General features: G+C 50.7%; 2 protein-coding genes across 13 annotated transcripts in view; one reads left to right on the top strand and one right to left on the bottom strand.

Moving 5' to 3' along the window:
- The window catches only part of COBL (cordon-bleu WH2 repeat protein), a 1,088,462-nt gene that overhangs the window by 606,987 nt on the left and 454,423 nt on the right, over positions 1-27,052 (top strand). The window lies entirely within an intron of this gene.
- Positions 1-27,052, bottom strand: part of LOC310830149 (uncharacterized protein) — a 318,853-nt gene that overhangs the window by 266,279 nt on the left and 25,522 nt on the right. The window contains exons 1-8 of one of the 12 annotated variants that reach the window (XR_014557490.1): positions 17,942-18,263; positions 17,791-17,867; positions 17,131-17,204; positions 16,685-16,728; positions 16,484-16,551; positions 16,041-16,362; positions 6,693-6,840; positions 6,522-6,603 (exon numbers count right to left, since the gene is read on the bottom strand). Coding sequence is in view for 8 of the 12 variants with exons in the window: in XM_083709811.1 (XP_083565937.1) it covers positions 6,086-6,195; positions 6,297-6,603; positions 6,693-6,760; positions 16,685-16,728; positions 17,131-17,204; positions 17,791-17,867; positions 17,942-18,206 (945 nt within the window). In the remaining 4 variants the exon portion in view is untranslated. Of the gene's footprint in view, positions 1-5,574; positions 6,196-6,296; positions 6,841-6,864; positions 7,172-7,876; positions 8,068-8,605; positions 8,838-11,305; positions 13,861-14,939; positions 15,014-16,040; positions 16,363-16,483; positions 16,552-16,684; positions 16,729-17,130; positions 17,205-17,790; positions 17,868-17,941; positions 18,264-18,670; positions 19,880-27,052 lie in introns of those variants that run through there. The other 11 variants (XR_014557491.1, XM_083709811.1, XM_083709814.1 and 8 more) reach the window with 11 other exon arrangements.

Here is a 27,052-nt window from a genome sequence, read left to right as displayed (position 1 = left end):
TTACTGGAGACAGCCTACCATTCAAGGTAATGTATAAAACAGGTATTTGGGCAACCACTTGTGCATCACCCCCCAAAAGGAAAATGTATCACAAAACAAAGGAGAACACAGATTTGCATTAAATTTGCATATGTTAATCTACATGTATAAATGCAAAAGTAGAGAGCTCTACTGTCGTTCAAATGAAAACACCATACATCTCACCAGAGTCAATTCTGTGTCTGGGGCAGCTGTTTGCGTGTTCAGACCAGAAACCTCACCCCTAAATAATTTCACACTTGACTCAAATTTTAGTTTTGGTTTTTGGCAGAATTTAGGCGACAACTTTATTGATTACAGAAAGTGATTGATTGCATAGGCTCTGGTTTGACTAGCTCCCTGCCATGCAGGTACCATGCAGGGTTCCAGCATAGTTCAACCAAGGGTGAACACCTGGATAAGCGGAAAGCCAGGAACAGGCTAACTCCGTCACCAAAATGTCCCCCTGGACTCAGACACAGGCACAACCCCCTCTCAGGGGTTGACCAAACCATTGAGTCCCTGGATTCCTTTAACGGAATACTCTTCATATAGAGATGGAGAGAGCGTTCTCCCATCCCTAACACCTGAACCAGAGCGTCTCTGCAACCTTACAAGTTGTGACGATTTGCAGGTGAAACCCAAATGGCACCAGCTAATGAGCCAGGTGGGGAAAATTCCTGCCATGCCCCTGTCCCAATGACAGACGACACACAATGGCATAGCAAGGTCAAGTGCAAAGCCCTAAAAGTAGGGAGAGGTGGGCGGGTGTTCCGAATGCACGTGCCAAAAGAGGAAGCTCTGGGACACGTGCATTGGTATAAATAGGTCCCTTGAACCATTTGGACTGCGTCCCATTGGCCAGATTGCACTCACCTTCGAGGGACCTACCAGTAGGGTGTTGTGGCTGACCAATCATACCCACCCACAACACAGGGTGTCGGTTGTCCAGGTCTCACCACAATATGTGCCCTCTTTAAGGGAGGACCCGATTTACCAGCTCCACCTGGTACGCAGGCTGAGACCTTATCTGCCCACAGACTGTCTTGCCAGAGTGGTGCATGCTCTAGTTATCTCCCGCTTGGACTACTGCAATGTGTTCTATGTGGGGCTAACCTTTGAAGGTGACCCAGAAACTACAACTAATCCAGAATGTGGCAGCTAGACTGGTGACTGGGAGCTGCCGCTGAGACCACATAACACTGGTCTTGAAAGACCTACATTGGCTCCCAGTATGTTTCTGAGCACAATTCAAAGTGTTGGTGCTGACCTTTGAAGCCCTAAACGGCCTCGGTCTAGTATACCTGAAGGAGCGTTTCCACCCCCATTGTTCTGCCCAGACACTGAGGTCCAGCACCGAGGGCCTTCTGGCGGTTCCCTCACTGAGAGAAGTGAAGTTACAGGGAACCAGGCAGAGGGCCTTCTTGGTAGTGGCACCCGCCCTGTGAAACGTCCTCCCACCAGATATCAAAGAGAAAAACAACTACCAGACTTTTAGAAGACATCTGAAGGCAGCCCTGTTTAGGGAAGCTTTTAATGTTTGACGGACTATTGTACTTTAATATTTTGTTGGAAGCTGCCCAGAGTGGCTGGGGAAACCCAGCCAGATGGGCGGGGTATAAATAAATTATTATTATTATCATCATCATCATTATTATTATTAAGCAAACAGGCCAGTCGTCCCTGTTGCTCTCCTTCCTTAGGGTCCTTCACTTTTAAACTGGACTTGGACAGAACAGCTGTTCAGAGGAGTGACAGCCGATCAAACAGAAGACTGTCTTTTGTAAAATAGGACCCATGGTCACCCAGGCGATGGGGCATTTTGATGAAGAATGCTGTAATTTATTATGAAGGTAAAAAAGGAATGAGACTCCAGATCAGCTATTTAAAGCTAAATTAACTACAACTTTTATAATCCCTGTGGTTACATACAGCATGAATGAGGCATGCAGTCTGATGCTATTAAATAAATTATTGGTTAGATTAATAATAGCCACATTAATGATAATTCTGCCTTTGCACAGAATAATAAAATCCAAAGTAATGGCCAAGTTTCAAGCGGGGGTTTCTCACCATCGGATGGTGTCCTGGGAATGTCAGTGTCACTTCTAGAACCATGGGATTGAGAAAGTAGATTTAATTTAAGGGGCCAAGCCTCTGCCACCTTCTTCCCAGTGAGATTATGCATTAGGAATTCAAGGTTACAGCGTTCACCTCCAATGGGTGGGACCCAGTCCGTTTAGGTTCACGGGCTCACATTGACAATCACCTTTGAAATACCAGGATCATCTTGCTGTTGGGCTCATGAATATTAAACGAAACTCTGCGTAACCTTTGAACATGCAGAATTTATCATCAGTAAGCGAATTTCAAAATTAAAATTGCCCGTCTGCAGCCTGTCATTGCTGTCTGACACTTTGGAGATAATGAAATCGCCAATACTGGTCAGGTGGCCGTGTGCATCCAGAAATGGCATGTTTGGGATTGGGGGGGTCATTGCAATTAACTCCAAATATTCAGATGGGATATTCTCTCTCTCTCTCTCTCTCTCTCTCTCTCTCTCTCTCTCTCTCTCTCTCTCACACACACACACACACACACACTGGTGTGAAGCATCTTCCACAACTTACTTTTTATATAATTTTGCATTATTTTAGGACATATACAGTGGAACTATCATTTTCAAGACAATTCTCCTCACAAACCCGGCAAATCTAGAACTACACTTTATAATCTGATAACGTTGACAATCTTTACTTGGACTTTGCTATTTTAACCCATGTGCGAGTGTACTCGTTCTACATGCCTATTTTATCGTTTTGCTTTTTATCCTTTAATTCCCAGCTGTTGTTCTAATTGCTCTATCTAGTTTATATACATTATAAAATGACTGATTTTTTTTAAAAAAAAGCTTTACAAAAAGCACAACTTGTGACCCACCAAGCTGAGTGTGGCCCACCAACCATGTATTGTGGTCTGCACACTGCTTGATAACACCCTTGGGTGGGCAGTTTTGTTAAGTAGCCAGTGAGCAGCATTCAGCCTGGTGGGTTGCAGTCTCCAGAGGTTCACTTGCTATGCCTGCCCTCTATTTATTTATTTATTTATTTATTTATTGTGCTTCTGTGCTGCTGTCTTCCTTGAAGGTCATTCATCTTCCATCCAGTGTTAGTCGTGTCCCAAGCTATTATCTGCCCCCCCCGCCCCCCCTGCACAATTCTCTTGTCTACAAACTGCATAACTTAGAAGCACCACAGGCCAGGACTGCCATGCTTACTTTATTCCTCTCCAGCAATCCAAGAGAGGGCTGCAGACAAAGCACGTAGTCCAGGAATTACTTCAAACAGAAATGTCCAAATGATTTTCTGGTGCTGTTTATGAAATGTGAATCGTGGCTGGAGTGACATAAGTCTATTTGCCTCACCTACTTACTGTGTGCTTATCCAAAAGCTTGAGAATTTGTTTAGACTCTTAATGCATTTAACAGATATGGTTCAAGAGTCTCTGGGAGAGGCCTGCCAGCACAGGCTATATAATGACAGCTTTGATATATGACCAAAGAACCCCGTTTCCCCAATAGTGAGGCAAGATGTCACTGATATCAGAATGTGCAATAGAGCCTGGTAGGTATCAACACATACACACAAGACCCCTCTGACCCTCTGAGCTGACATTTAAAAACACTGCTGGTTTATAAACTAGGACCACATAGCCTTTGAAGACATGAAAGCAGCAGTGTTCCATATATGTGTAACTCTTCCATAAGTATGTGCTTTAAACTTGTTTTATTTATTTAAATGAGGTTATATTGTCACTTATCCAACCTTTGTTAGGCAGCTTGCTGTTTAATAGCCCAGAATGATTGACTGATTCACTGGCCAGGTGTGATGGACAGCTGAGCCAGACTGGAGTCTGGGGGTGCAGTGCTTCGGAGGGCTGGAACCACTCTCTGATTGGCTACCAAGGCAGCTGACCAGAGGAGGGTGGAGCCAGCATTTTGGGAAGGAGAATAAAAGGAGCCGTTTCTGAGGGAGTGAGCAGATAAATGGGGAGATGGTTGAAGAGAGAGAGGTGTAGAGAGTTGGTTCTGATCTGTGTTTAGCATCCACTGAGGAAAACAGCTACAGCTACAGAGTCTCTGAGCTTAAACAGAAAGGTCTCTAGCAGTGGTTCCCAACCTTTTTTGGCCATGCCCCACCTAAGCATTTCTAAAATTCTGATGCCAGAATTTCACGAGAGGTTCTGGGGCAAGAAAACAACAAGAAATCTATCGATAGCATATGAACCAATATGGCTATCTTGACCCAACAATTCTCTCCACCCCACCCCCCGCCGGCAAAGAAATCTCACTGCAGTCAATTAAAAGACAACCAACCATGCCCTACCCCCCCCCCACTACCAAGGAAATATAATAAATGAATAAAAAGAGAAGCTACCCAGTTGATGCTGACACAAAAACCCACACATACACTAAGTAAAACAATATATGTTTTCCCACCTCATCCCCTCTCTCCCCACTTGCCTTCCCCAGTCTTATACTATACACAACACGAATGTTTCACAACAAATGCAACTGAACTGTAGAAAACACAACTTGAAAAAAGAGAAATACACATACTTTGGAAATCAAGAATATCTTTAATAAAAATTATGTAAAACAAACAAACTGACGAAAGAGGTTCTGAGATGAAGGAGCTGCACCATGTCCTCATCCAAGCAAGGCCCTTCACATCTCCCCTGCAGGCTGAAAGATGGACCTCAGAAGGCACAGAACTTCCACCTGCAGCGTGGCCACCTGGGTGTTTGGCTGAAAAGCAGGGGGGAAAGGACATTGGTCAAGGACAATGGGAGTTGTAGTCAAGCAACCCCTGTAGGAAGGCACCCATTTCCCAAACCCATCTTACTAGTATAAGCCTTTTTTAAAGAAATTCCTCCAATAATAATAATAATAATAATAATAATAATAATAATAATAATTTAATATTTATACCCCGCCCATCTGGCTGAGTTTCCCCAGCCACTCTGGGCGGCTCCCAATCCAGTGTTAAAAACAGTACAGCATTAAATATTAAAAACCTCCCTAAACAGAGCTGCCTTCAGATGTCTTTTAAAGATAGGATAGCTGCTTATTTCCTTCACATCTGAAGGGAGGGTGTTCCACAAGGTGGGCGCCACTACCAAGAAGGCCCTCTGCCTGGTTCCCTGTAACTTCACTTCTTGCAATGAGGGAACCACCAGAAGGTCCTCAGAGCTGGACCTCAGCGTCTGGGCTGAACAATGGGGGTGGAGACGCTCCTTCAGGTCTACTGGACCGAGGCCGTTTAGGGCTTTAAAGGTCAGCGCCAACACTTTGAATTGTGCTCGGAAACGTACTGGGAGCCAATGCAGATCTCTCAAGACCAGTGTTATGTGGTCCTGGCGGCCGCTCCCAGTCCCCAGTCTGGCTGCCGCATTCTGGATTAATTGCAGCTTGAACACGTACGCTCAACTTGTAGTGTGTTCTCCCCACCCCATGGAAATCTTTCTTTCCTCTTACCTGTTGATTTCAAAAGCAGTGCAGACAGGAGTTCCTGCAAGAAATAAGAAATCTTTGAAGCAGGAGAGAACTTGATGCTAAGGGCTGCTTCGAGGGAAGAATCCCTAAAGATGTGAATGGGCTATCACAGGCCGAACACCAGAGGCAGAGCGTCCCCTCAGATGCCCATTCAGCTGTCACACCCTCCCCAGGGACTTAAAGCAGATCCCACTGAAGAGCTCACAAGAGCAGCCTTTTTGCAGAAACAGTCAGGTGACCAGGAGATGCAGCAGAAGAGCATCTCTGACTGCAGGGTTTTAAATGAGGGTTAGACGACTTAACGGAGGAGAGGGCAGTCAAAGGCTGCTAGTCCTGATGGAGACAACAATGCTTCAGAAAAGCCGTTGCAGGAAGTCCTAGGTGGGCAGAGGGCTCTTCCGCTCAAATCCTGCTTGCGGCCTTCCCACACACATCTGGGTGGCCCCTGGGAGAAGAAGAGGCTGGACCAGAGGGGCCCTTGGCCTGATCCTGCTGGCCCTTCTTGTGTGTTTCCTAAGCCCCCCATCCTTCCCCCTGTCCCATTACCTCTGAGACAAGAAGACTTCGTCTGGGCTCCAGTCCCTCCTGGAATTGGAAGGCTACCAGGCTGAGTCTCTCCCTCGCTGCAAAGCAAACAGAGATATCAGCAGGCGCCTGGCTCCCAGCTATGCTAGGCCCAGTCTGGGGCAGGAGGGGGGACCTGGGAAGGGGCATTTCCTCCTACCTGATCTTATTAGCTGCCCCACCCTGAACTCCTCCGTACGGGCGTCTGGGCTCTGTCCCAGCCGGCCTGGCACAGAAGCAGCAGCCCAAGTCTCCCCCAGCTCCGGAATAACTCTTGAGGTGTTCTTGATGGGTGGAAACCTTGGCTCATCCTTCTGCGTCAAGTAGGGCCGGGAAGGAGCCATGCCCACACAGAGAATGGACGGAGGGGGAGGCAGGCAACGGTCAGGGGCTGGGAACCGCCACGATGGTCTCTCATTCTTCATCCCGGAAGCAGGCGCTGAAGCCTCATCCCTGGAGGTGTGGTCCTGTGGAGGAAGCAGGGCATCATATGAGAATGGGCCTCTGATGGGCCAAAAACTATGGAAGGACACCTTTGTTCCCTCTGCCCCAGTACCTGAGGGTTGTCACATCTCTCCAGGGATTTGACCAGAACAAAGTATATGTTGGGGAAAGGCTCCCTGCCTGCAAAGAAAACTGAGACATCAGCAAGCGCCTGGCTCCCAGCCACGCTAGCCCCAGTCTGGGGCAGGAGGGTGGGGGACCTGGGAAGGGGCATTTCCTCTTACCTGATCTTATCATCTGCCCCAACCTGTCCTCCTCGGTACGGGCATCTGGGCTCCGTCCCGACCGGCCTGGCACAGAAGCAGCAGCCAAAGTCTCCTCCCTCTCTGAAATAACTTGAGATGCTGTCTTAATTAGAGGAAACTATGGCTGCTACTTTGGCGTCACAGATGGCCGAGACTGAGCCATGCCCACACAGAGAAGGGGCAGTGGGGCAGAGGCACGAGGGATGGCAGCCAGGAATCGCAGGGATGTCCTCTGGTCCTTCATCCTGGGAGCTGGAGCTGGAGCCTCATTCCTGGAGGCCTGGCCCTGTGGAGTAAGCAGGATACAGTATGGGAAAGGGCTGTGACTGGCCAAAAACTACAGGCAGAACGTCAGCTCAGACGCACATTCAGCTGTCTCAGCAACACCAAATATTCAAAGGCTTCTCTCTCCACTTTCACCATCATGGAGAATCCTGTTCCGGGTGCTGGGAATGGGAGCTCTCGGGAATGGTAGGTCCTTGACAAAGGACAGTTCCCAGGATTCCTTGGTGGAAGCCAAGTCCATGAAAGTGGTAGAAGAGGCCTTTGAATGTCCGGTGTGGTGGGTGCTCTCAACAGGAAGCCTGCCACTGACATGGGGGTTATGTTCTGGGGCTCACACCTCAAAGCAGAATCTCACAGGGTCAAAACACATGGGGTTCAGGGCTGGGTGGCAATGCCAAAGTCTCTTTTCCAGGATACCCGCCTGCTTTCTGCTCCCTTTTCCATTCTTTAGATGAGTGAACAAGATCACACTGCCGATCTTGCAGGAACAAGGAAGCCCAAGAGAATCAGATGCCCCACAAGAGCATCTTGGATGAGGTGGCTTTCAAAGAGGGTGAGACAATTACATGTTCCAGAGGGTTGTGCAAGGCAACCCGGTTGGAGGGAGCAATGCTTCTGAAAAGCACTTGCTGGAAGCCACAGATGGGGAGAGTGTTCGCACAACTCCCCAAACATGTTTCAGAAGGACCCCTTCCTGCCCCAGTACCTGAACGTTGTCATGTCTCTCCAGGGATTTCACCAGAATGTTTGCTCAGGTTGGCACCACAACCTCCTGGCACATGTGGAGAATGGATTCCTCATGGAATAAACATACCACGACTTCCAAAATGCCATTTTTAAGTGTGGCCGCCTCCCCTTCCTCCATCTGTTCCTGGCACCACAGAAGCCTCTTAGGACCTAGGAGACAGAAAGGAAAATAAAAACAGAGGAAGAGGTTACAGATGGGAAATGTCGGGGACATAAACTCAGAGATCCTGGCTTATGTTTTGCAGCAGGACTTAGGCTCCACCCAGGACCTCAAACTTCAACTGTTCCCTCCCTGTGTCAAATTAAAGATTGTAAGCCCCTCAGCGCAGGAACCTCTTTTTCAAGAGTCACATGCAACAATGGTGCAAAGAAAGAATACATAATTAATCTCTCTAGGCCCCTGCCCCATCCAAGTTGAAGTCCACTAGATGCCTTTTCCTTAAATTTCCAAATCATCACAGTCCTACCATTTATTTATTTCTAGGGTTTAGAGGTGTCCCCTACAAATCCATAACAGTATTTGCCAATGCTTGATAAAGTATATAAGTTCGGAACAGAGTAGTTGCTTTGGAAGACGATAATCAGGCATAGCCTGGGTCTGTCAAGCTGTTTCCCAGGTGTTTGGAGGGGGTGGTGTGAGGAATCTGGGCATTCGCAGTACAAGCCAAGCTCTGGCTCTGTGGCTCACCTAAATTCAGGGAATTCTGTTCCCGGGAAGCTGGCAGAGCCCCTCTTTGCCACATGCCCCTGGGGATATCGACTGTCCTACTGATGCTAAGCCCAGCCCAGCTTCACGTCCCCCACTAAGAACCCCCTTCTAGAACCCACTGCTCTCAACTGACTCTCAACTGCCTCCCCTCCAACATTCAAACTCCCTTTCAAATCCTCCTCCAACCTTCCGTCTCCACCAGAATTCCTCTCTCTCTCTTCCCCCCTCCCTCCCTGCTTGACATTCCCTTTGGAATTCTAGTAGCATCACCTCAATTACCATACTGCAAAAAAAGAGGAAGAGGGTTCAGATGGAATCCAGCGGTTACAGACTCTGGCTTATGTCTTGCAGGAGGACTCAGGATCCACCCTGGACCTCAACCCTTCCCTGTTCCCTCCCTATGTCAAATTAAAAATTGTAAGCCCCTTGGGGCAGGAACCTCTTTCTCAAGGGTCACATGCAGCGATGATGCAAAGATATAATATAAAATAAATCTCACTACGCTCCTGCCCTGAGCTAAAGCCTGCTAGAAGCCTTTCCCTTAAAACCAAAGGCTGTGCACAAACCATCCATTTGGGGCTCCAACAGCATGAAAAGGAGCTAAGTCTGCAGAGCTGCACTGCTGGCAGGCAGGGCCTCGGACCTTAGAAAGACAACTGGCAGAGAGGGCTCTGTGTGAGGGCCCTTTCCCTGCTCTCATGAAGAAAAAGAGCATATTGCTCCCCTCTGTCTTCCTTTGACTTGTGTTGGATACAGACATGCCTCTTCCTCATGTGCCTGGCATTGGTTATCAAGTAGATATCAGAACTGTTACAAAAGTCGGGTGCCACCCCCATACTCTGCAAGATGCCAGGGGTGTTCAGGCACTCACCCAGAGTCCGAGTTCCTTAGGAGAATGGACCACAGCTGAAGAAGACCTACGAAGCTTTCAACAGCTGTGGACAAGTCAAGCCAGGTGTTATGGCTAAAATCTGGGTGCGGAGCTACCCTGCCACCCAGCTCGTCGGACTAAGTCCGCGGGTCCTAGCGGAAGAAAATGAGCTCAGCCGGAGACAGGAGCAAGATGCGGAGATCCAAGGTTTATTGCGCAACAGGTTCAAGACAAGATTGAACCGCGAGAAAGGGGTGACATGAACTTTTGAAACTCCCTCCATATCCCAGAATACAGTGCAAAATACATCCCAGTTACATCATGAATATATTAAGGAAAGGTTGGGTTACACAGATTACATCATGAATACATTAAGGAGAGGTTGGGTTACACCGGATTAACATATGGAGGAGGGAGGGGGGAATATGCAGAGCTGGAGATATGCGCAGATAAGCGCTTCCTGAGTGCCGGTGATGGGAAGACAATGGTCCATGTATGCATAGTCTGCCACCTGGCATTGCCTGGAGGAAAGGCTTGGCAGAGTGATTTGACAGGATTAGGGTCTTGACACCTTACTTGAGGGATTATGGAGGACGGGAGGGGTGATGGAGTCCTAGAGAAATTGCGCAAATTGGCACGTTGATTTTCTATGGATTTTCTATGGATTTTATAGATTTTAGAATTGACATAGAATTGACATTGACAATTGGGAATAAATGGATATATTGTAGCGAAGAAGGTGAAGAAGACATGTCCCCCCCTTCCGTAACACAGGGAACCAAGTCGCCATGCACCACTGACAGGGGACACTAATAACAACAACAACAATAATAATGTTTATATGCCACTCATCTCCTCTGGGCTGCGGAGCTCCTCCTACTTTCAGAGTTCCTTCTCGTGATCACTTGTCTCAGCAAGTCTCTCACCATCATCTGACAGGCATCCCTCTTGCAGGTCACTGTAAGGCTTGCATGCAAAGCAGCACTTTGTGACATCAGCTGGCAAAGAGGGGCCAGGCTGCTGGGTTGCCAGGCAGCTGAATTAATAAAATTAAAATCGGGTGGGGGGGTTCAAAGTGTGCTGGGATGAGGCCCCCGTGGGTCAGGCCAGAGGGTGCTGTTGGGGTGTGTTGTTGTGCCTCCCCTTGTTCTACATCTTGTTCCCCCGCCCTTCCTTTGGCTGCTTGATGGAATCATAGCATAGCAGAGTTGGGAGGGATGCCAAGGGTCATCTAGTCCAACCCCAACAATGCCAGGATCTTGCCCACTGCCAGCCCTGGCTGGACCCCAAACTCTGGCCATCTTCTTAGCAACCAGATGCACTGACCCCTTGCAATTCTGCCTGGGCTGGAGAAAGGGGAGAGAGAAATGTTTTGCTCTCTTTCCCTCAGGACATGGATATGAGAGCCACACCATGCAGCCCTGTCAATATCTCAAGGGCTGTCACAGGGAAGAGGGAGGAAGCTTGTTTTCTTCTGCTCCAGAGGCCCTCAGGAACTCAAGTTACAAGAAAGGAGATTCTGACTCAGTCTCAGGAAGAACTTTCTGACAGGAAGAGCTGCTTGACAGTGGGAAGAAATCCCTTGGGAGGCGGGTTGGTCTAGATGCCCTCGGGTTCCCTCCCAACTCTACAGTTCTATGATCCTATGATTAAAAGTGCATCCAATGAGAATTTAAAGCACACAACGCCCCCCAAATGATCCTGGGCATCGCGGCTTTCCTCTCGCAGAACTACAATTCCCAGAACCCCTGACAAACTACAATTCCCAGGATCGTTTGGGGGAAGACACCTGCTTTTTAGAACAGGGACCCCTGACAAACTACAATTCCCAGGATCGTTTGGGGGAAGACACCTGCTTTTTAGAACAGGGAGTACCTGCTGCACACTTCCCCCAATTTCCTAGGAACCAGGAATGCGAAGCTCAAGTGCTTCTAACAGGATGACTTGTCAGAGCAGGCTTATAAAATTTTGTTCCAAAAGGTGCCTCCCCTCTCTCTACTGAGCAATGGCAAGAGTCCATGGGGTTCCAGGCTCTCACCTGTGGAGAACTGAGACATGGCGGAGACTGTCATACCTTCAAGAAATACAGTTTATTCACCTGTTTACACCTTCAGTTTGCATGGAGGGAGTCCAGATCTTACAGCAGAGTCCTTTCAAGAGGGACTTGTCCCCCACAACAGGGCAGCCAATCTTCCCAAGTTGGATTCCACACTAGCCTCAGTTTTCCTGTCACCTCACACCCAGGTACAGTGGTACCTCGGGTTACATACGCTTCAGGTTACAGACTGCGTTAACCCAGAAATAGTACCTCTGGTTAAGAACTTTGCTTCAGGATGAGAACAGAAATCGTGTGGCGGTCTGGCCCCCTTCCAAATCCAGTCTTTGTCCACACCTCTGGGCAACTGATCCTTAATGGTCCTAGTTTGGCCAGGTCCTTTTGCACAAGCTAGCCCATGAATTCCTCTGCAGCTTGCATTTCTCCCTTCACATCCCAAATAATCCCAAATTTGTACCATTTATCAATTTCTAGGGTTTGGGATGTCCCCCAGAAATCTATAACAACATTGTGTGTAATAGGGTAATTGAGGTAATGATATCAGAATTCCCAAGGGAATGGCAAGCAGGGAGGGAGGGGGGAAGAGAGAGAGTGGAATTCTGGGGGAGAGTGACGATTGGAGGAGGCTTTGAAAGGGAGTTTGAATGTTGGGGGGGGGAGGCAGTTGAGAGTCGGTTGAGAGTGGTGGGTTCTGGAGGGAGGAGATCAGCTGGGGTGGGCAGCTATTCAGCTTAGGATCAGTATGAGAGTTGTTTGACAGTAGCCAAAAAGGAACAGAGACAAAGAGAGGGACTGTGAGTCTCCTGCGAAGAGGGGCTCTGCCAGCTGCCCAGGAACAGAATAACCTCAATTTAGGAGGGCCACAGAGCCAGGCTTGGCTTGTATTCCTAATGCCCAGATGCCTCACACCACCCCCTCCAGTTACGTGGGAAGCAGCTTTACAGACCTGGGCTATGCCTGATTATCATCTTCCCAAGCAACTTAGAAATGTAATGCTGGCGGTCAACGAAAGAAGTATAAAGACTCTCTCAAGGCAAATCTAAAATAAATGTTGTGTGAACAATTGGGAAATGCTGGCCTGCGAACGCTCCAAGTGGAGAACAGCCTTTACCAACGGTGTCATGGACTCTGAAGACACTCGAACTCAGGACGAAAGGGAGAAACGAGCTAAGAGCTTGGGAAACCCTCACCGTGATCAACTCCCACCCAGAAACCTATGTCCCCACTGTGGAAGGATGTGTGGATCCAGAATTGGCTCCACAGTCCATTATGGACTCACTCTTAAGACTGTGTTCATGGAAGACAATCTTACTCGGCTACGTGTGACCGCCAAAGAAGAGGAGAGAAATTGGAGGACTATGGCCATTTTCATTGACATGGACTTCATAGAAAATCCTCAGGGGAAGATGCCTTGCCTGCCCATGCTCCCCCAATGTCTGGTTGATCCAACACTTCCACCATTGTGCTCCCCCAAAGACGGCACCCACCCAGCAGGTGGAGGCGCACCTTGGGAGGGGGATAGTGTCATGGGGTAAAAATCAACTTCACCTGCTGAACAGCAGCCTGAAGGGGGAGAAGGGGGAGTGACTTCACCTGCAGCTTCAAGGACTCTGAGGAGAAAGTGCTGATGAGAACCAGCTGGCTCCAGCCTTCGTAAGCAGAGCTCCCAGTTGCAGTCAGAGAAGGAAAGAAAACTGCTTGTTAGTTTTACTCTTTAACAATCTTTATCACATTATATTATTTAATCATTGGCATATCACAGGCAACCAGTTCCTACAATTTCTTCATTGAGCTTTAACCTCAAGCCAGTGATGCCCTTCTCCTCTTGTCAGGGACTGGCACATTCAGACAGCATGCGTGGCATCCCAGAAGACATGCAAGGCACTGAGAAGCATGGATTCCTCCAGCAACTTGGAAGGACAATACAATCCAGAAAGTCAAAACTGGAATGCCACGGAAGATGGAGTTTTGCTCTGTGTCCATCAGCCTGGGTGCTGGCAACGGAGACCATTCTCTGGAAGCGTGGCCCTGTGGAGGAAGAAGGACTTGGTATCCTCCTGGCAGATGTGGGGAATGGATGCCCAATGCCCCTGCCCTGACATTGCTCCCCAAGAAAACTTGGCCCACCCACTTCCGGACAAGAGCATCTCCTTTCTGCTCTCATGCAAGAAGGTTCTTCTCCCATTCTCTGTTGACACTCAACTTGTAGGGTGTTCTCCCAGCTCCATGCAAATTTTTCCTTCCTCTTATCTGTTCTTTTTACACACAGTGCTTCTGCAGGAGCCACAGCGGTGGAGAAAGGAGATCCTGGAAGAAAGGAGGTATCCTTGAAGCATGGCAGAACTCTAGGCTAAGGGCTGCTTTGAGGGAAGAATCCCTGAACTTGTGAATGGGCTATCACAGACCAAACTCAAATGGGCTATCACAGACCAAACTCAAATGGGCTATCACAGACCAAAATCTTTAATGAAAAATATTTCAAACCAACAAATGAAAATGGTTGTGGGAGTAAGCCTTGGTTTGGAAGGTGCAGAACTTGCAGCATGGCCACCTGGGTGTTTGTCTGAAAAGCAGGAGAAATAGGACAGCGGTTAAGGACAAAGGGAGCTGTAGTCGAGAAATACCTGAAGAGGGCCTCTAGTTCCCAAACCTGTCTTATTAGCATACGCCTTTTTCAGAAACGCATCCACAGCATGAACACGTACGCTCAACTTGGAGGGTGTTCTCCCAGCCCCATGCAAATCTTTCCTTCCTCTTACCAGTTCTTTTTATAAGGGTGGCTTTGGCAACAGCCACAGGGGACAGTGTTCCTACGAATCCCCAAACCTGTTTCAGAAGGACCCCTTCCTTCCTTCCCTCCCTCCCAGTACCTGAGGGTCGTCACTTCTCTTCAGGGATTTGGCCAGGACAAGGTAAATGTTGGGAAAAGGCTCCCTCCCTGCAAAGAAAACTGAGACACCAGCAGGTGCCTAGCTCCCAGTCACACTAGCACCAGTCTGGGGCAGGAGGGGGGGGGACCTGGGAAGGGGGCATTTCCTCCTACCTGATCTTATAAGCTCTCCCCACTTGACCTCCGTACGGGCGTCTTGGCTCTATCCCGACCGGCCTAGCTCAGAAGCAGCAGCCAAAGTCTCCTCCCTCTCTGAAATAACTGGAGTTGCTGTCTTAATTAGGGGAAACTATGGCTGCTGCTTCTGCACCAAATAGGGCCGGGAAGGAGCCATGCCCACACAGAAAAGAGGCAGGGGGGAATCGGTGCAAGGGATGTCAGCCGGGAACCGCCGGGATGTTCTCTTGCCCTTCATCCTGGAAGCTGGAGCCTCATCCCGGGAGGCATGGCGCTGTGTTTCCTAAGGCCGTCCTCCTTCCCCCTGTCCCATTACCCCTGAGACAAGAGGCCCTTTTCTGGGCTCCAGTCCCTCCCGGGATGCAGCGGCTCCCCGACTGAACTTTTCCTTCGCTGCAAAGGAAACTGAGACATCAGCAGGCGCCTGGCTCCCAGCCACGTTAGCCCCACTCTGGGGCAGGAGGGTGGGGGACCTGGGAAGGGGCATTTCCTCCTACTTGATCTTATAAGCTCTCCCCACTTGGCCTCCGTATGGGCGTCTCAGTTCCATCCCAGCAAGCCTAGCTCAGACGCAGCAGCCAAAGTCTCCTCGCTCTCTGAAATCAGTTGAGATGCTGTTTTAATGGGAGGAAACTTTGGCTGGTGCTTCTGCGTCAAAGATGTCTGAGATGTGGGAAGGAAGAAGGATGTTATACTCTTTAGGATAGCCAGCACACCAGGGGACAGGGCTCCCATGGGCCGTCCCCAATAATGTTCTTCTGGGCCACAGCCCACTCAATATTTTCTCTCCCTCCTCCTCCTGTCTGCCTTCCCAGCTCCCTCCCTTCCTTAGTCTGCTGCCTCCCCCCAGCGTCATCCCTCCTTCTCCTGCGTAGAACAGAGCACCTCAGCAGCAGCCCAGGGGCAGGCAAGCCAGTGGAGGCAGGGCGGCCCCCGGGGGGGGCGGCCCCCAAACTTCCGTAGGGACAATCTGAGCACTGGTGAGGGTGTCTGGCCAGCTGACCCAGGGAAGGACAGAACAAGCACCCCTGCCATGCTGCCCATGCCCACGTCACCACTGTCTGCCAACGATCGCTGCTTCTGCCTGGACACAAAATGGCCAGACCCCAGGCTTCAAAGGAGCGGGACGAAGGGCTGGGGTGAGACAGGCCTGCTCCCCCCCCCCCACTCCAGCACTCAATTGTCATTTCCCCCTACCTGAACTCTGAGCCTTTCCACACTTTGCCTCCATATGGGGGTCTTTGTCCTTCCCCCTGTCCCAGTACCTCTGGGGTGAGAGGCCTTTGTCTGGGCTCCAGTCCCTCCCAGGATGCAGTGGCTCCCAGCCTGAACCTTCTCCTCGCTGCAAAACAAACAGAGTCATCAGCAGGTGCCTGGCTCCCAGCCACGCTAGCCCAGTATGGGGCAGGAGGGGGGGGACCTTGGAAGGGGGCATTTCCTCCTACCTGATGTTATCAGCTGCCCCACCCTGAACTCCTCCGTACGGGCGTCTGGGCTCCGTCCCTTCCGGCCTGGCACAGAGGCAGTAGCCCAAGTCTCCCCCGGCTCCGGAATAACTCTGGAGGTGTTCTTGATGGGGCAAAACCTTGGCTGCTACTTCTGTGCCAAGTAGGGCCGGGAAGGAGCCATGCCCGCACAGAGAACGGATGGAGGGTGAGGCAGGCGAGGATCAGGGGCCGGGAACCACTGTTGTTCTTCGTCCCGGGAGCAGGCGCTGGAGCCTCATCCCTGGAGGCGTGGTCCTGTGGAGGAAGCAGGAAGCATCTGATGAGAAGGGGCAGGGGCGGATGAAAAACTACTGCCCCATTTTTGATGACCCCCCAAAAGAAGTTCCACAAGGACCCCTTCCTTCTGTCCCAGTACCTGATGTTCACCACGTCCCTCCATGGATTTCGCCAGCACGAAGTAGACGTTGGGGAAAGGCTCCCTCCCTGCAGAGAAAATGGAGGAATCAGCAAGCGCCTTGATCCCAGATGATAGGACCAGTCTGGCGCATGAGGGAGGGGGGACACAGGAAGGAAGCATTCCTAAAATATGGGGCACTCAGGTGGCATTTCCACTTACCTGAAGTGGGAGCCTTTCCCCCCTCGTTCTGGTGGGCCTCTCGCCTAAGGAGGAGTTCCAGATAAATATATAGATGATAATATTTATTATTATCATCTATATATTTAGACATATTTATGGACATATTTTTGAGCCGATTTTGTGCCCCACCCCTCACCTGTTGGGGGCCCACCTCACCACCCCCTAACTACGGCCCTGCCTGTACCACCCTACGATTTGGCACCCCTCCCTCTTGTTCTTCTGTTTTAGCCCCCTCTGCAGCGTGGTGCCCAGCGGGAGCGCCCCAGTCGTGCCATCCTAAAACTGCCCCACTCCTTGTCCTGGCCAGGTGGACCACAGAGAAACCCTCTCCATAAAACTATAAGGATCTCTAAATCAGACCTTCCTCCTCCAGCTGGCAAGAGCACTGGGAATCACTTCCCCTGCCACACAAGGTCACAACATACCTCCGGATTTTGGTGGGTTTCCCTGCACCTCTGGGCTGCTGCTGGGCTGGTTGCGGTTTCCCCAAACCACAGCCCTGCAAATGAACAAGGACATTGTACTGTCTAGGGGACAGGGTCCCATAGGCCGTCCTCAATGATTTCCTTCAGGGGCACATCGCTCTGAATATTTCTCTCTCCCCCCCCCCCCATCTGCCTTCCCAGCTCCCTCCCTTCCTCACTCTTCCACATCTCTCCTCCTGTTTGGCACAGAGCAGACTGGCAGCAGCCCAGGGGCAGGCAAGCCAGTGGAGGCAGGGCCCTCCTGCGGTGGAGACATAGGGCCCCCGGGGGGGAGCAGCCCCCAAACCTCTGTAGGGAAAGCCTGAGTGCTGGCGAGGGTGTCTGGCCAGCTGATCCAGGGTTGGAGGGGGACAGAACAAGCACCCCTGCCATGCTGCCCATGCCCACGTCACCACTGGCTGCCAACGATCGCTGCTCCAGCCTGGACACATAATGGCCAGACCCCTGGCATGGAAGGAGGGGGTGAGGGGCTGGGGCGAGACAGACCTGCTCCCCCCCCCCCACTCCAGCACTCAATTGGCATTTCCCCCTACCTGAACTCTGAGCCTTTCCACACTTTGCCTCCCTACGGGGGTCTTTGTCTTTCCCCCGTCCCAGTACCTCTGGGGTGAGAGGCCTTTGTCTGGGCTCCAGTCCCTCCCGTGATGCAGTGGCTCCCAGCCTGAACCTTCTCCTCGCTGCAAAACAAACAGGCACAATAGCCCACTCTGGGGCAGGAGGGGGGACCTGGGAAAGGGGCATTTCCTCCTACCTGATGTTATCACCTGCCCCAACCTGAACTCCTCTGTACGGGCGTCTGGGCTCCGTCCCGGCCGGCTTGGCACAGAGGCAGCAGCCCAAGTCTCCCCCGGCTCCAGAATAACTTTTGAGGTGTTCTTGATGGGGGAAAACCTTGACTCCTCTTTCTGCGCCAAGTAGGGCCGGGAAGGAGCCATGCCCGCATGAAGAAGGGGCAGTGGGGAAGAGATGCCAGGGTTGCCAGCCGGGAACCACCGGGATGTTCTCTCGCCCTTCATCCCGGGAGCTGGAGCTGGGGCCTCATCCCTGGAGGCCTGGCCCTGTGGAGGCCTGGCCCTGTGGAGGCCTGGCCCTGTGCCCATGCCCACGTCCCCATTGGCTGCCAACGATCACTGCTCCTGCCTGGGCACATAATGGCCTGACCCCTGGCTTGGAAGGAGGGGGGTGAGGGGCTGGGGAAAGACGTGACTGCTCCCCCCCCCCACTCCAGCACTCAATTGGCATTACCCCCTACCTGAACTCTGAGCCTTTCCACACTTTGTCCTTCCCCCTGTCCCAGTACCTCTGGGGTGAGAGGCCTTTGTCTGGGCTCCAGTCCCTCCCGTGATGCAGTGGCTCCCAGGCTGAACCTCCTCCTCGCTGCAAAACAAACAGAGACATCAGCAGCCGCCTGGCTCCCAGGCACAATAGCCCAGTCTGGGGCAAGAGGGGGGTGACCTGGGAAGGGGGCATTTCCTCCTACCTGATCTTATCAGCTGCCCCACCCTGAACTCCTCCGTTCGGGTGTCTGGGCTCCGTCCCTTCCGGCCTGGCACAGAGGCAGTAGCCAAATTCTCCCCCGGCTCCGGAATAAGTGTTTTTGATGGGTGGAAACCTTGGCTGCTGCTTCTGCGCCAAACAGGGCCGGGAAGGAGCCATGTCCGCACGGAGAAGGGGCAGTGGGGAAGAGGTGCGAGGGACGTCAGCCGGGAACCGCCGGGATGTTGTTCGGTTCTTCATCCCGGGTGCCGGATCTGGAGCCTCATCCCTGGAGGCCTGGCCCTGTGGAGGAAGCAGGATACAGTATGGGCTCTCATGTGAATGGGCTCTCACTGTCTGCAGATTCCCCAATTATTGCATCGCCACACCATGCTGCTGGGCAAACTCGCAGAGCATGAAATTGCTGGTGGCTCCTGAGGTTTTAATGCTCGCAGTTGTACTCTGCGTCCATCTGGGAACTGTAGCGTCACACGCGAGCTGAGACCAGGAATAGCCAGTGGTAGTGGAGGCCCCGTGTTGTCACAGAGGATACATATGGGAAATGCCAGGGAACCCAGAAGTCTAAACTGACAGATCCTGACTTCTGTCTTTCAGCGGGACTCAGTGGACTCAGGGGACCACCCTGGATCCTCAGCCTTTCGCTGTTGCCTCCTTGCCTCAAATTAAAGAGTTTAAGGAACCTCTTTTCAAAGGGTCACACACAGTGATGGTGCAGAGAAATAATGCAAAATAAATCTCACTACGCTTCTGCCCCATGTAAGCTAAAGCCTGCTAGAGACCTTTCCCTTGAAACCATGGGCTGTGTACCCACCATATCTTTGGGGCTCATTCCCACTTCCCCTTGGGTCATGTGCCCAGCAAGCTCAGGAGTGTTAACAGATTTGCCCTTTGCTAGACGGGCCAGCCTGGTTTGCAAAAGTCAGCCCAGGAATTCCTTGTCCGGCACAGTTGTGCAGCCTGTACTTTCATTGATATCCCAATTAATCAAAAATCTACATTGTGTGTATTTCTGGGGTTTGCGGGGGGGGGGGGGTGTCTCCGGCAAATATATAACACTATTTTGCCTGCACAGTTTTTAATGCCACTATTGATGTGAACTGATGCATGATTTATAAAGTAAATAAAGCTTATTTTAAAAGTTCCCATGTTCATGCCTGATTCTTTCTTAAGTGGGGAAAAGGGAGGGGAGGCAGCTAGCTTCATGGCTGGACGTGCTTAAAAAAGGTTTTGCAGCCTGATCCCTATCCTTTTAAGTTTCTGTCAAGGATGGGATTTTAAAATTCTGTTTTTTAAGGAGCAGCTGGCAACCCTTCTTCACGTATACAGAATCCACACTTTGAATTGTGCTCGCAAACGTACTGGGAGCCACCGTAGACCCTTTAGGACGTGTGTTCTGTGGTCCTGCCAGCTGCTCCCACCCCCCAGTCTAGGAGTCGCTACATCTGCTGGCTCCTCTCAGATATGCCTGAGCCAATCTGATCTGAGGGGAATCCCTTCCTGTCCTCCAATATGTGGAATAACCCGTTGGGTCTTCTGTTAGAGCTTCATCAGGACCAAACCCCACCTCCCAGGCGTCCCCCTTGAAGGCAAGGCACAATCCTGGGACACTCAACACCCAACGGTTTTCCATTTCCAAGGCACGGGGTCCCTCCCCAACTCAAGAACCTGGCATCTGAGCCCCTCCATCTTCCTGGTTCCTCCTCATGACTGAGTTCCTAGGACTCCACGGATCTCTGCTAATGGGAGCTGTTCCCAGAGCCCCTAACACACAGTTCCCAGGATCATTGGGGGGGGGGGGGAGAGAGACATCTGTTCTTTAGAACAGGGATGAGGAACCTGCAGCTTCCTCACACCCATTTCCTAGGAACCAGGAATGGGAAGCTGAAGTGCTTCTTCTAACAGGATGATTGCAGGGAGCAGCAGTGCTTTTCTTCAGCCAGAATTCTCCGCAACTCCATTCCAGCACCTAATAATAATAATAATAATAATAATAATAATAATAATTGCCCAACTTTCCCCCTGCTTTTCCCCTTCTGGCCGGGAAAAGAGTCTCTCCCCCCGCCCCCCAGTCAAAGCAGCTAAGATGTCTTGCTGCTGCGTGCCCAGGGAAGGGCCGCCCTTGCCCGCTGCAGTGGACACCTCGTGTGTAAAGAGAGGGATGCTGATTGGGAGGCAGTGCAAGAAGAAGCGGTCAGCTTCTGGGATGCTGATTCCTGGATGTCCTTGCAGCTGTGTAGATGCAGCAATGGGTGGGCAGGAGCCCAGGTCCATTTGTGGGAAAGAAAGAAAGCTGCCATTCAGGGATATCTTTATCAGCACCACCTACAATGTCACAGCGTGGTGAATAAGATTTGGGAATACCCAGGAATATTTCTCTGAGTGAACTGGAGGGGAAGCAGAGTAACAGGCTGGGGTGCAGTGGGGAGGGAAAGTGGGCATGATGGAAAAGCTCAAAATTGATGCAGGACTGCAGGAGGTATAATGCAGACTTAAGATGAGCATCGTTTTAGGGAATTCAATGTGTAATATAATATAATATAATATAATATAATATAATGGAAACAAAAGAACCAATTTGGGAAACATCTGGGGGGAAATGGTGGTCTCCAATCCTAATCTGGAGGCTGTCTTCTACTTGGAAATAAACAGTTCCATGGGGTTTCCTTCCAAGGAAAACGTGCCTGGATTGGGGACCTCAATGGCTAAAGCCGTTTGTGTGTGTGTGTGGAAATACTGCTGCCCTGAGACCTTCCAGAGCAATTGCTGGTCAGTGTATACTACTACTACTACTACTACTACTACTACTACTACTACTAGTTATTTGTACACCACCCATCTGCCTGGATTTTTTAATTGTCAAATAATTCTGTGTACATTGCGGCAGCCTTTGGCTATGTGCAATAAAACTGACTGAGATTGAGGCCTGGGTTGCCCCCGTCACTCTGAGGTAGATGGAGCAATCTAAATCCCCTTCCTGTGTTTCTGTTTGGGAGGGGCTATAGCTCAGTGGCAGAGCATCTTCCGGGCACCCAGGAAGGGCCTTGATTCAACTCCCTGCTTGGCTTCAGGTGTGGGGATAAGAAGGCCCAGCTTGCAGGTTCAATCCCATTCTGGGACAGCTGCATCTTCCTGCATGGCAAGGGGTTGGACTAGATGATCCTCAAGGTCCCATCCTGCTCTGTGATTCTATGAGTCTAAGGATGCAAGAAGTATTGTCACTCCCGCTGTGCTAATCCAACAAAGGCACACAGAGAGACAGATTGAAGCTCGGCCACGAAATGTTCAGTCGCCAGAGGTGAATATGCAGGAAAGTGCCTGGCCCTTTGCCTAGCAGAAGACCTCACCCACTGGGCTGCATAGACAGCTGCCTCAGGAGCCAGATCCCTGGTCCTGGGAGCTCCAGACTGTCTTCCTCTGGCCTGGCTGGCAGCAGCTCACCTGGGGATCAGATCAGAGCTCCCCAAGCCTCACCTGGAGATGCTGACCCTGTGGGCGTCCAGAGGCGCTGAGCTATGGCCTACAAAGGCCCCTGGGTGGGTCCATCCTTGGTCTATCTAGGCCAGGCTGGGAGCAACTGCTACCTGCCACCCTTAGGAGAACCTTGGCCAGGCAGTTGACAGCTGGGTTGAGCAACCCAAGGCCCACCATCTGATTCCATGCATCCCAGAGATGGCACAGAGACAGAGGCAGAGACTGTCTCTTGTGGGGAGGGGACTCTGCAGTCTTGCAGTGCAGGAAACACGGCCCACTTTGCCTTGACCAGCAATTAGCTGCAGCTCCAAATATACCATATTTTCTTGTGGGGACTAGAAATTTGTCTTTTTTATTTAAGAAATGTAACAGCAAGGCGGGCTGTTTCAAAATCCTAATGTGCCTGCCAGGTGGTGGTGCTCCAAAAACATCCCAAAATGTGACATGCTGCATTTGCGGCAAACCCCGGTCTCTTATTTTGTCCTTCCGTCTTTGAAGAACTCTTCATCGTCTTGGGATTTCACTTTGGTGGATTTCGACAACAATATACTCTCAACTCTGGCAAGTCCATGCAGAACTGCTGGCATTATTCAACTTTGTGATCTTCATGCACATCCTTGAGATTGTGCTCTCCAATCTCCGGGCGCAACAGATGCATTACACAGATTCAGGTTGGCCAAGACAACTGTAACCCTCATCCTGCTGTTGGGGGTTCATGATGGTGCTTGTGCTGGTTCCTGAGGAACACGTCCAGGGCTACCTCAACTTCTTCTTTGAGTTGTTGAGCAGGGCGGCCTGCGGCTGAGCATCCTCTACTGCTTTGTCAATACGGAGGTCCAATCCCAGATACAAATGAAGTGGCAAAGGCGGGGGAGCAACAGAGAGCAAAGGGAGTACAACCACACACCCCAACAGCACCCTCTGGCCTGACCCACGGTGGCCTCATCTCAGCACACTTTGACCCCCCCCCCATTTCATTATTCTTAATTCAACTGCCTGACAACCTAGCAGCCTGGGTTGCCAGCTGATGTCACAAAGTGCTGCTTTGCAAGCAAGCCTTATAGTGGCCTGCAAGAGGGATGCCTGTCAGATGATGGTGAGAGACTTGCTGAGACAAGTGTGCCCATCAGCGATCATGAGAAGGAACTGTGAAGGTAGGAGGAGCTCCGGGACCCAGAGGAGATGAGTGGCATATACATAAAGGAGTAATAATAATAATAATAATAATAATAATAATAGATTCATAGCAACAGTGGCAGTAAAATCTATGCAGGCAAAAGACTGTTATGCATTTGCAGGGGACACCCCTAAACCCTAGAGATTAAGAAATGGTAAGATTTTGAAGATTTGGAGTATTGAAGGGCAGATTGGAAGTCAGGGGGAAAGTGCAGGCTCAGATTTCTTTCCAAGCCAGGGCCTCACCTGGGATAGAGACAGGAACATGCCCAAAAGGGTTGATGGCCCATCGGAGAACCTGGGAGAGATGCCTGGGACTCCAGGGCTGCCCTGCTGTGCGGGAGAAGCCCCTCTGGACAGGACCAGGCTGTCAGAGGCGGACTCCCTCCACGCAGACGGAAAGGGCCAACATGGGAATAAAGCGTATTTCTTAGAGTTGCAACAGTCTCTGCCATGTCTCCATTCTCCCAAGGAATGCAGACCCTGGGTGAGTGCCTGGACCCCCCTGGCATCTTGCAGAGTGTGACACCCAACCTTCCTAACAGTTCTGATATTTACATGATAACCAACACCAGGCCCATGTGGAAGAGGCATGTCTGCATCCCACACAGGTCCAAGGAAGACAGAGGGGAGCAATATGCTCTTTTTCTTCATGAGAGCAGGGAAAGGGACCTCACACAGAGCCCTCTCTGCCAGTTGTCTTTCTAAGGTCCGAGTCCCTGCCTGCCAGCAGTGCAGCTCTGCAGACTTAGCTCCTTTTCATGCTGCAGGAGCCCCAAATGGATGGTTTGTGCACACCCTTTGGTTTTAAGGGAAAGGTGTCTAGCGGGCTTCAGTTTGCATGGGGCAGGAGCCTAGTGAGATTTATTTTATATTATATCTTTGCACCATTGCTGTGTGTGACCCTTGATAAGAAGGTTCCTGCCCCGAGGGGCTTACAATGTTCAATATGACACAGGGAGGGAACAGAGAAAGGTTGAGGTTCAGGCTGGATCCTGACTCCTCCTGCGAGACATAAGCCAGGGTCTCTGAGTTTATACTTTGGGATTCTCGGACATTTCCCATCTGTAACCTCTTCCTCTTTTTTTGCAGTATGGTAATTGAGGTGATGCTATTAGAATTCCCAAGGGAATGTCAAGCAGGGAGGGAGGGAGGAAGAGAGAGAGTGGAATTCTGGTGAAGAGAGAAGATTGGAGGAGGCTTGGAAAGGGACTTCGAATGTTGGGGGGAGGCAGTTGAGAGTGTTGGGTTCTAGAAGGGGGGCTCTTGTTGAGGGGCCTGAAGCTGGGCTGGGCTTAGGATCAGTAGGACAGTCGACATTGCCAGGGGTATGTGGCAAAGAGGGGCTCAGAATTCCCTGAATTTAGGTGAGCCATGGAGCCAGGGCTTGGCTTGTACTGCAAATGCCCAGATTCCTCACACCACTATTCAGCTTAAGATCAGAAGTCCAGTCGCCACCGCTCTCGTTTGATGGTGGCTAAAAAGGAACAGAGACCCAGAGAGGGACTGTGAGTCTCCTGCGGAGGCCGGGGAATGTGGCAGTCCCATGCCCAGCGCTCTGCCAGCTGCCCAGGAACAGAATAACTCAATTTAGGAGGGCCACAGAGCCAGGCTTGGCTTGTATTCCTAATGCCCAGATGCCTCACACCACCCCCTCCAGTTACCTGGGAAGCAGCTTAACAGCTTAACTCTGAAGTAAGACTCTACCCAGGGAAAATTATCCTAATTCTACTGACTTTTCATTAGTAAGGAAACAGTTATTCAGTGAAAGTGACTGATCATTTATTTCCAATCAAGGGAGCAAGCACTATTCTTTAATAAGGCCTATGACTGAAATCGCTCTGAAATTTGGTTGGATTCCCTACTAATGGCTTTGTTAATATAGCAATTAGCTTACAACATACACTAGAGAAGCATTTCATTTTGGGATGATTTAACGGGCAACTTCAAGACATGCATAAGATACAGCAGTGAATCACTGGGCTCTTGACAGAGAAGTTCCTAAACAGCAAATTGACTCAAAATACTTCACTGGTTAATTATATCTTCATTTAAGGCAGCAGAGGGATGTTGGGAAACATCTTAGAGTTATGACTTTTCCCATTATATAGTTTGACAGTTACAAGAGATGGTTTTTGCAGTGATTTACAGTTCCATAATGTATCCCCACCCGGCCCCCACAAGCTGATGAAGGACTAAATATGTAGGCTGAGGAGTTGAAAAATGCAAAGCTAAATACAACCCCCCCACACTTTTTTTTAAAGCAACATGTGCTGTATAAATAAGTAACAAGGTGAAAAATCTGCCTGCAAAACTCAGAGGTCTGAACTGTCTCACACTTATTTAAAAATGCAATAAATGGTGCTTGTTGTTGTTTTTTAACATACAACTCTGGTCAGCAATTACTTCTGTTGGGCGATTTGATTAGAGGAGTTAGAAATGGAATAAGGCCCCAGCCCAACGCAACACACCCTATAATCCAAATGCAGTGCCCTAAGATGCTGCTCATTGACATTTGCGTGGACAGGCGGAGTCCCCCCAACCCCAGGTGACCCCTGAGCAGAATAATGACTCAAGACAACGTGCTATGGGATTAAAATTGGCCACAACTTTATTAGGTTTCAGGTGTAGGGAGACCTTGGCTCAGGCACTGGGTGCTTATCCTTCCCAGTCCCCAGCCGGGGATCTGGGAGACATCAGGGTTATCCAGAATGTGTGGGGATTGGGCTGGCTCTGGAGAACATATGTTCAAGCAGAGAGCCTGCCCCCGTTTTGCCGCCATTGGAGGGGAGAGCAATGACAACCTCTAGGCATACGGCCAATGCCTCCCCTCAAGACCCCTTTAACGGGGAACCCTGGGATCACCACCGCAAGGGGGGCGTGGGTCACCGCTTCACGCCCCCCCCCTTTTTAGGAACATAGGATTCCAACCAAGGCCTGAAACTGCCCAAGTTGTGACGTTTTGTTACGGGAAAGGCAAAACCTGCCTATGCAGGAAAATTCCTTTCCAGCCCTTCAACAGCGACCCTGACGTAGCAGTGCCTGCGTACCTGTAGAGAAGAGGTTAACCTGCAAAAGAAGGCTTAACTGAGGGAGGGCATGGTGGGAGAAGCTCTGGAGCCAACTGAAGAGTCCCAGGTAAGATTCACCTTCTGTTGTGTGGGCAGGGCGGTCCCGCCCCCTACCTGGCCAACCCCCTGGCAATGCCTCCCCAGATGGGATTGGGCGATTGGCGGAGGTGGGTGGAGACCTCCAGGTATCCAGCCTGGGGGGGGGGGGTGAAGCTAGCTTGAACTACTGGGAGCCACACTGGGATCGGGGGGGGCGGGGGCTGTGTGTGACCACGCAAAAGGCACCCCCCATTTTATGTGGGGAGCGGTCAATCATTCTCGTCTGGGGTTGGTGAGGGTGGAGGGAGTCTGCAGATAGCATCTCACACCAAGAGCCAGATTGTGCTCAGGATTTGAGCTCAGATTGTGCTCACTGGGTGGCAGGCCTTTTTTGGGGGGGCTAACCTCAGTTAGCTATATATTTTTATGTATTTTTATTGATTTAGTGGGGCAGCTGCCCTTTCTTGTTCCCCCTTGGCTACGTCTATGCTTCCCTAATGGATGGATTTCTATAGACCATGGGTAGGCAAACTAAGGCCCGGGGGCCGGATCCGTCCCACTCGCCTTCTAAATCTGGCCCGCGGACAGTCCGGGAATCAGCATGTTTT

This window comes from Podarcis gaigeae (genome assembly GCF_964106915.1).
Source record: "Podarcis gaigeae genome assembly, chromosome: 13".
Taxonomy (NCBI): domain Eukaryota; kingdom Metazoa; phylum Chordata; class Lepidosauria; order Squamata; family Lacertidae; genus Podarcis; species Podarcis gaigeae.
Note: the sequence above shows the minus strand (reverse complement) of the source record. Positions and strands in the feature narration are given on the sequence as shown.